The following is a 9,138-nucleotide window of genomic DNA, read 5'->3' as shown; positions in this document are numbered from 1 at the left end:
GGTGGTCCTGGCTATGTCTCTTGAGTGCTGAGATTATAGTCCTGAGCCACCACACCCAGCCTTTGTCTTTTGAGATAGGGTTTCTGATAGCTCATGGTGGCTTCAAACTCATTGTGTAGTCAGGGTTATTGTGTAGTCAGGATGATAACCCTGACTATACAATGCATTCACTTCCTAAGGCTGGAATTAGAGAAAAGTACGCCACTCTCAGCCCTGCAATGACTTGTGTAGGTGGGGATACCCCCCTCCCTCGCTATCTTTGTCCATCCATCCCTCCGTCCGGGGCGTGTGTGTATTAGAGCATACGTATGCAGATGTGTGTGCAGCCTTGTAAAGGCAGGAGGTCACTGGTACCTTCCTCTGCAGATACCCACCATATTTGCATACTTTTTGAACCAGAATCTTTCTTTTCTTTTTTTTTTTTAAAGATTTATTTATTGATTATATGTAAGTACACTGTAGCTGTCTTCAGACACTCCAGAAGAGGGAGTCAGATCTCTTTACAGATGGTTGTGAGCCACCATGTGGTTGCTGGGATTTGAACTCCGGACCTTTGGAAGAGCAGTCGGGTGCTCTTACCCACTGAGCCATCTCACCAGCCCGAACCAGAATCTTTCATTGACCCTGGAGTTCACTGAATGGCACCAGCTGGCTGAATAGCACCAGGGATCTCTGGTCTCTGCTTTGCAGCACTAGGGTTATAGGCTCTTGCTACCTCCCCCACTGTTTTACATGGGTGTTGAGAATCCAAACTCGGGTCTCCCGGTTCCACAGGAGTACTTTACACACTGAACCATCTCCCTAGCCCCTTAAAATATTTTTAAATCCTAGATCAGGAGTTCAAAGTTCAAGGCCAGTCTCCTTCATAGTGATTCTGAAGTTATAGAGACCCTGCTTCAACAGAACAGTGTGTGTGTGTGTGTGTGTGTGTCTGTCTGTCTGTCTGTCTGTCTGTCTGTCTGTCTGTCTGCCTTGCAGTGCTAGGAATGAAACCCAGACCCTTGGACATGCTAAATCAAATGTTCTACCACAGTGTCTGAGGTACACAGACAGAAACTTAAATTCGAGTGTTCATGATCGTATTATTTATAACCAAGAAGTAAGAACAACCCAAATGTGACTGGGTAAGCCAAGCAGGGTCTACCCATTCATACACTGAGATGTCACCCAGTAGCAAAAAGGAATAAACTACCAATCCATGAGTAATCACTTGTGTACGGAAAAAGCCTCAAAACCATTATACTTTTATGAAAGAAGCCAGGACAAAAGACCACACAGTTCCATTCCTAAGATGTGTCCAGAGATGGAAGCTCTATTCAGCTATTAAGTAGACTGGTCCCCTGGGCTTGGGAATGGGAGTTACTGCAAATGGGAATACGAATTCTCATAAGTGATACCTTACTAATAAAATTGGATTTTGGGGGCTGGAGAGATGGTTCAGTGCACTGAAGAGCACTGACTGCTTTTCCAAAGGTCCTGAGTTCAAATCCCAGCAACCACATGGTGGCTCACAACCATCCATAGATAGGATGTTCTCTTCTGGAGTGTCTGAAGACAGCTACAGTGTACTTACATATAATAAATAAATAATTTAAAAAAAATTAGATTTTGATCCCAAGAGAGAATCTCATGTAGCCCAGGTTGACTCTGAATTGACTATATATGTAGCTGAGGATGGCCTGTACCTCCTGAGTCTCCGGCCTCCATCCCTGAGAGCAGCGGTTACAGGTGTGGCCCACCATGGCTGTTTTTATCCTCTTCCCCCCCCTCTTCTTCCTCCCCATCATCAATGCTGCAGGAAGATGGAAGATAATTTGCACTAGTCATCTCTCTCCTTTTAACATGTGAGTTCTAGGGACTGACCTGAGGCTTGGTGAGTGCCTTTGTCTGATGAGCCATCGCTCTGGCTTTCTTAACATAGTACTGAGAATCAAACCCAGGGCCTCTTGCTAGACAAGCAGTTCCTCAGCCTAGGATTAGATCACGAAGATGCAAGTTTACTTTTGTTTAATTAAGCCCTCATGATGGTACATGGCTTGTTCCCTTCCTTCCTTTTTTTCTTCCTTCCTTCCTTCCTTTCTTCCTTCCTTTCTTTCTTTGTATTTGAGACAGAGTTTCTCTGTGTAGCCCTGGCTGTTCTGGAACTCACTCTGTAGACCAGGTTGTCCTCAAACTCAGATATCTCTGTCTACCTCAGCCTCCAGTGTACTGGGGGAAAATGTTTAACTAGCCATTGGGTTCAATATGGATTTATGTATCAGGAAAGCTCGTATCTAAGGTCTGGGGCGATGGCAGAATCAGCACAGTGGATGCCCTGCAAGCACTAGGACTGAGCATGACCTCCGGAGTCCATGTAAGTCACCTTGGATACCAACTCTACAGAACTGTCCCTTGCCTTCAACATATGCACTGTGGCACCTGTTCCCATGCATACAAAAACAATAGTAAGTAAGAATAAAGAGTAAACATCTAAAAAGCCCCAGTGTGGTGGCCTGGTTTTGTAATTCCTTGGATGGAGGTGAGGGTAGAGTCAGGTTGATTCCTGGGACCCACTGACTGACCAGCCATCCCCTCCTGATCCTCAAGCCTCAGGGCCCGAAGAAACACTCTATCTCAAAACCAAGGTGTAACATATAACTACATAAAAATAAGCAAACTTGGGGGCTGGTGAGATGGCTCAGCAGGTAAGAGCACCTGACTCTTCTTCCAAAGGTCCTGAGTTCAAATCCCAGCAACCACATGGTGGCTCACAACCATCCATAATGAGATCTGACTCCCTCTTCTGGAGTATCTGAAGACAGCTACAGTGAACTTACATATAATAAATACATAAATCTTTAAAAAAAATAAGCAAAATTTTCGCCGGGTGGTGGTGACACAGGCCTTTAATCCCAGCACTTGGGAGGCAGAGGCAGGTGGATTTCTGAGTTCTAGGCCAGCCTGGTATACAAGTGAGTTCCAGGACAGCCAAGACTATACAGAGAAACCTTTTCAAAAAGCGGAAGGCTCCCAGGGAACAACAGTGGAGGCTAACCTCTGATTTTGACAATGTGCATACACAGTCATGTGCCTTTGAATATACAGGAACATCCCATCACACAAAAATAAATTTAAAAACAAAGTATACGTGGTGGTAGACACTTATAATCCCAGCTACTTTGAAGTTTGTAGCTAGCACAGGCTCTCAGTTGTCAGGGAACTGAACAAACCAAGCAACAGTATCTGTGCAGATCTGGGCAATAAGTAGCAGAATTCTTACAGATTAGTAAACACTGGGATATGCTGGGAAATGGGGCTGGAGAGATGGCTCAGCGGTTAAGAGCACTGACTGCTCTTCCAGAGGTCCTGAGTTCAATTCCCAGCACCACATGGATGGTTCGCAACCACGTGGATGGTTCGCAACCACGTGGATGGTTCGCAACCACGTGGATGGTTCGCAACCACGTGGATGGTTCGCAACCANTGGATGGTTCGCAACCACGTGGATGGTTCGCAACCACGTGGATGGTTCGCAACCACGTGGATGGTTCGCAACCACGTGGATGGTTCGCAACCATCCATAATGAGATCCAATGCCCTCTTCTAGTGTGTCAGCTACAGTGTACTCATATACATAAAATAAATAAATCTTAAAAAAAAAAAAAACGCTAGGAAGTTCGGCCTGGAAGGCTAGGACCTTTCAAGGAAAAAGCTTACCCTGGGAGATCCTGGGAGGCCCCTCCCTTCAAAATCCCTGAACATGGCCTTGAACAAGGGAGAAGCCCTTGGTTAAGAACTAGATGGGCTTCACCGGGGGGGGGGCTTTCCTATTTCTTTTGTCCTTCCCTCTGGAGTGGTGTCAAACAGTTCCTCGCACCCAGCCTGTGTCTGTAGGGGAAGCAGCCACCCAATCTGTGGTAGGCGGAGGATGGGGCCGAGTGCCCTCTTCTGTTCATTGTGGGAAGTGCAGCAGTTGGGTCGGCCCACGTGAGGAGATTGGTGCTGGGAAACTTCGCGTTCAGCCCTGCTGTTGACGTCCTGAGAAAAGCACAGTTGTCCCATTTTCTGAAAAGGACGTTGAGACACAGCGTATCTGGGCAATCATAGCCGCACCGACCAAGTCTCCTGAAAAAGTACCTTGACGTCGGGTCATTTCAACTGTGTCATATATCCATTCCCCCCAGTGTTTTTAACTGCTTCCATGTATTCCGGGAAGGGAAGCTGGAGGGAATTTCTCCTCCAGGGGAGAACTCTTTAACCGTGTTGACCCCTTCATTAAAACCCTTATCTCAGGGTTGGGGAGCTGGCAGCTTTGGAGTGGGAGAAGGGAGAAGCCTGGGAGCTGCATTGTTATATAATTTCCTCTGATTTATTCACACAGAGATCCACACCGTGCTGGGTGCAGGGCTGCAAATTCGAGAGACTCCAGAAAACGGAGAAGAGAAAGGAGCCTCCCAGGCCAAGCTCCTGCAGTGGGCCAAGGCCGATCTGAGACATCTGTCACAGAACCTAGCATGGAGTTAGATGCCTCTCTCTAAGCCAAAAACATCCTGCTAAGGTTTCCAACCCCCTCCCTAGTGCAGATCATCCACTTTCTCTAATGTCTTCCAGCCTGAGAGAAAGAGAGAGAGAGAGAGAGATTGATTAAGGTAGGGTCAGGGTTCTATGGGCAAAGGAGCCTGGAGGTTAGATCCAGTTCAAACACATGACCTAGCAGGACCCCCAGAGGGACCCACCCCCTTCATGACAGCTGTTCCTTAGAGGACACCTTGGGTAGGGGAAGTGGGAGATCAGAATATTGAACCCTCTTCATCAGTAAGTCCCACTTTGAAGCTTTACCTTGGGTCTCTGCCAAGGAAAGGGTGTGTGTGTGTATGTGAGGCGGGGGGAAACCCATCCTCCCATCCTTTTCTTCTCAGGTCTTGTTTGATGTTATTTAGAAAAACAGTGTGTCTATTGTCACCGCCGGGAGGATGAGGATGCAAGCTGCATCATTTGTCCTGATACAGAAAAAGTGATTGTGCATGTTTAAGTGTAGCCAGATGATGGAGTTCCAGGCCACACTGTGGGTGAGAGCCTATCAGCGAGGGAGGGAGAACTTTCTTTTGCCCTGGCCCAGAAGATAAATCTGTATCCCTCAGTCTCATCCTACCCCTAGTCCAAGCCAACATATAAATCTCGTGTACTTCTGCAGATGAAAAGCAGCTGTTTCTAACCTGATTTTAGGATGACGATGAACAGCCCAAAGACTCACAAATGTTTATTGTGCCGTTTGGGCAGTAGGGATGTAGCAGTGATCAAGACTGGATGCTCTACTGGCCGCTGGGCTCGACTGTGCAGCCAGGGCACCAGCTCTTTCTAAACTCTGAGGTCAGCACTAAGGAACAAGCCAGTTTCACAAATTATGAGCAGGCTGTGTAGGAACTAAAGGGGAAGAGATGTGAGAGATGTGTATGTTATCAGAGCATGTTCTGGAAATTATTCACTTTTTGTTTGTGGATGGACAGTAAGGTTTTTGGTCTTTTCCACCCATTCAGGATCGCTCAGGATCCAGATGGTCCTGGGATCTGGAGGCTCCCAACTGTGCCAGCGCGTTGGAATTCCGTTAAGATGTGGGGCACTTCCATACTTCACCAAGAAAAGGAAACAAGTACGGAGAGAAAGTCAGCTTATTGTCTTCCGTGGGTGTGTCGAAGCTCCCCTTTCTCCAAATTAATTTTTTTCCTTTATGAATCTTGCACATATATAGCGAATTCCTAATCACTCACTCTACAAGCGTTTTTGTTTGAGTTCCCCGAATGCCAGGCCCCTGTTCTACCGGCCCTGAGCAAAGACCACAGGACACTCTTAGCAAGCGACTCCTTGCTACACCAAGCTCGTAAACCACCGACGCTCGGCTTCATCTTTTTCCTCTACGTTGTTTTTGAGCTTGTCTCTCTGAATTCACGGAGCACTATTCTCTTCCAAAGGGCTGAAACAAACTTTCCCATTTTACAGATGCGGAAAAACCGCGACTTCTACGGGGTAAACAAGTGACTGGACCTGCGACCAGCTAAAACGATCCCAGGCCATCAACAGGCCACCAGGAGCCGTGGGTCTGGCCCCTCGCATTTCCACCCGCGCGCGCCTAGATCCACGCGTCCCTGCTCTCCGCCCTCCAGCCCAGCAGCTCCGGGTCCACGTGTGTGTGTCTGTGTGCGGAATGGGGACGGGGGCCGTGCCGCCAGAGGGGTGGGGTCTACGTGACGTCAGAGCAGCAGCGCCCAATCAGAGGCGGGCTCGCAGCCGCGGCGCTGGTATTGGGGCAGCGAGGGGGCAGTTCTCTATAACGCGGTCTCCGGAGCCAGCGGGGAAGAAAGAAGCTGAGAGGGCGGAAGGCGCCCTCCCCGCCGCTGGGCCCGGGCACCGGGCGCCGGGCCGGGGTCCTTCCCGCCGGCGGCGAGCGCCGGCTGCTTTGTTTGCCCCCGCCTCGGCGTTGAGGGGTGATCGTGCCGGGCATTGCGCCGGGAACGCGGCGGCAGGAAGCGCGACCGATCGCACCGGGGACGCGCGGGGACCCAGGAGTCCGGCCGCGGCGAGGGCCGCGTGACGATACCGAGGAGAGAGCCGGAGCGCCGCCGCGGGCTCCTGGTGGTGGGCCCCGGACGCCCGTGAGCACAGACCTCCCCGTCGACGGGGGGCGATGTTCCCCTGGCCCGCGGGCTCTTCGGGCCGCCGGGGTATCCCGCCGTTGGGACCAGGGCCCCCGCAGTGGGCGACCCCCAAGGCTGCTCCATGGAGACTCTGTGTCCTCCTCCCCGCCTGGCAGTGCCCGCTTCCCCGCGGGGGTCTCCCTGCTCGCCTACGCCCCTGAAGCCGCGTCGGGGGACCCCAGAGTTCTCCCCACTGTGCCTGCGTGCCCTCGCCTTCTGCGCCCTTGCCAAACCCCGGCCGTCCTCCCTGGGCCTGGGGCCTGGAGAGCTGGCGCCGCGGACCCCGGTGCTGCTGGGCCCCCCGGCCTCGCCATGCACAGGAGGCTGGGCCGCGGACGGCTTGAAGCACCTCGGGGGACAGGCCGGGCGGCCGAGCGACGCGAGCTCCCCGGCCCGCGAGGATGCAGACGTCGCGCTGTGCCCAGGCGGTGGAGAGGAGGAAGAGGGCGGAGGCGGCTTCCCGCACTTCGGCGCTGGTTCCTGCACACCTCCGGGCCGCTGCCCTGCTCCCCTGCGTCCTCAGGACTCTCCGACCGACCCCGCCTGGTCCCCGCCCAGGCCAGCCCGGGGTCTTGATGCAGCTAGCAGTCCGCCCCTTGAGCCCGGCTCCCCGCCTCCGTCGCCACCTGCGGGCCTCTCCCCGGAGCCTGCGCCTTCCGAGCAGCCTGTGCCGGCCTCCGAGGCTCCAGGGGGTGGAGACCCTGCGCCGACCGCGCCTGAGGCACCCGCGCTCAGCCCCTCGACGGCAGACGCAGCACCGGACCCGCCCCGCGATCTCCGCCAGGAACATTTCAACCGCCTGATCCGCCGCTCGAAACTTTGGTGTTACGCGAAGGGGTTCGCCCTGGACACTCCAAGTTTGCGCCGAGGGCCCGAACGGCCCGCGGCCAAAGCCCGTGGAGCAGCTAAGAAGCGACGGCGGCCAGCGCCGCCCCCGCGCAGTGTGCAGCCACGGCGGCCCGTCCCGACACTTCCTACATCGAGCACCTTCAGCCTCCTTGACTGCTTCCCCTGTCCTCCAGCTCTGGTGGTGGAAGAGAACGGAGACCTAGGGCCGGCTTCCTCGCTTCGCCTCCAGGGAGACGCCAAGCCGCCGCCTGCCCATCCGCTGTGGAAGTGGCAGATGGGAGGACCCGCTGTCCCTGAGCCCCCGGGCCTCAAATCCTGGTGGGTCAACTTGGAAGAACTATGAGCGTCGGACCTCTTCTACCCAGGGGCAAGTTGGGTTCCCCGGACAGACTGAGGGCTTCAGGAGGGAGCCTCGATTCTGAAATTTGGCTGTTCTTTGCTTTGCATTTTATGGGCTGTGGCCCGCGGGACCTCAAATGACAGTGATCTTCAAGCACCCGAGAGGTCCGGCTGATGCTCTTTCTACTCATCTTTGTGGAGGATCCAAGGACTGGCGTCCGGGAAAGCCTGCAGAAAGCTTAGTGACCATCTCCGTCCTCCCTGCGGGCGGGCAGAGCCTTCACCGCAGGGGAGCACAGCGGCTAAGGCCCGAAGACCAAAAGAAAGGGACAGAGGGACGGACCTTGGTGATGGACAAACCGGTTGTTTCCATGTTTGAATGAGGGTCAGTTTAGCGGTGTGGGGGCTGTGGTTGGGGTTTGAAGGTGATTGACAGCTCCCTGGGGACATCCCCCACCCCCACTGCCCAGACCTTTAACCCTTTACACCTCCCTTTTTTCTCTTCCTAGTCCTCCCCCTCCCCAAGTTCAGGTGATTTTCCCTTGTCAAGATCTTCAGTCCCAGCCAGCAGACTTTACCCTTTTGTCCAGTTTTTGGAGTTTCCCTTTGCCGGAAGGTTGGATGAAGGAAAGAGACCTCCAGCCCCAGCGTTCTCCTCACATTCTGAGAGGAAAGGAGGAAGAGGGCCATGCTGTGCGGCCCAAGGCTGGCTTTGCCTGGGGAAGGAGCCAAAAACTCCCTGGGAAAATGATGGAAGATGGAATAAATCAATAAAATCAGACCAAACAAGTCTTTCGAAGTCGTTGCCTCCGATTTATGTATGGGATGGGGGCGGGTGGGTAGGTAGAAGGCTAATTTGAATCCATACTAAGGACACCCAACACGGGTGGGTACAAAACCGACTGGAGGAAGGCAAGTGAAAGCAGCCTCTGGGGCGTGGAGGGAACCTGTGCTGGGCTAGCTACCTTAAGCCTTTCTTGGCCTCAGGCATTTGGGGAGTTGACAGGGATCTGATGGATCAGAAGGGGGCAGGGCCTGGGGGATTAGGTTTGGGGTCAGAGGTTCTGTTTTCCGGACTGAGAGGAGCTAGGCCTGGACCACGCCCCAGTCAGGCCTGACTCCTTTAGTCAGAAGGGTGGAGTGGCTTTCTCTACACCGAGTGATCAGGTTCAGGGTAGGTGAGTTATGCTGGGAGCACGTGCTTTTGAGATCTGCCGGCTACTGAGGGCTCTAATGGCCCTTGTGTCCTACCTGATGCAACTGTTCCCACGTGACACTG

At 53.1% G+C, this 9,138-nt stretch overlaps 1 protein-coding gene across 1 annotated transcript; it reads left to right on the top strand.

Annotated features, from left to right (window-relative positions):
* The first annotated feature begins 6,324 nt into the window (after positions 1-6,324).
* On the top strand, positions 6,325-8,654 carry Epop (elongin BC and polycomb repressive complex 2 associated protein). The gene has a single exon (XM_021178283.1). It carries the CDS (start codon positions 6,754-6,756, stop codon positions 7,861-7,863), a length of 1,110 nt encoding a protein of 369 aa, XP_021033942.1. The 5' UTR covers positions 6,325-6,753; the 3' UTR covers positions 7,864-8,654.
* The last annotated feature ends 484 nt before the right edge of the window (positions 8,655-9,138 follow it).

Source organism: Mus caroli, chromosome 11 (genome assembly GCF_900094665.2).
Source record: "Mus caroli chromosome 11, CAROLI_EIJ_v1.1, whole genome shotgun sequence".
Classification (NCBI taxonomy): Eukaryota; Metazoa; Chordata; class Mammalia; order Rodentia; family Muridae; genus Mus; species Mus caroli.
Note: the sequence above shows the minus strand (reverse complement) of the source record. Positions and strands in the feature narration are given on the sequence as shown.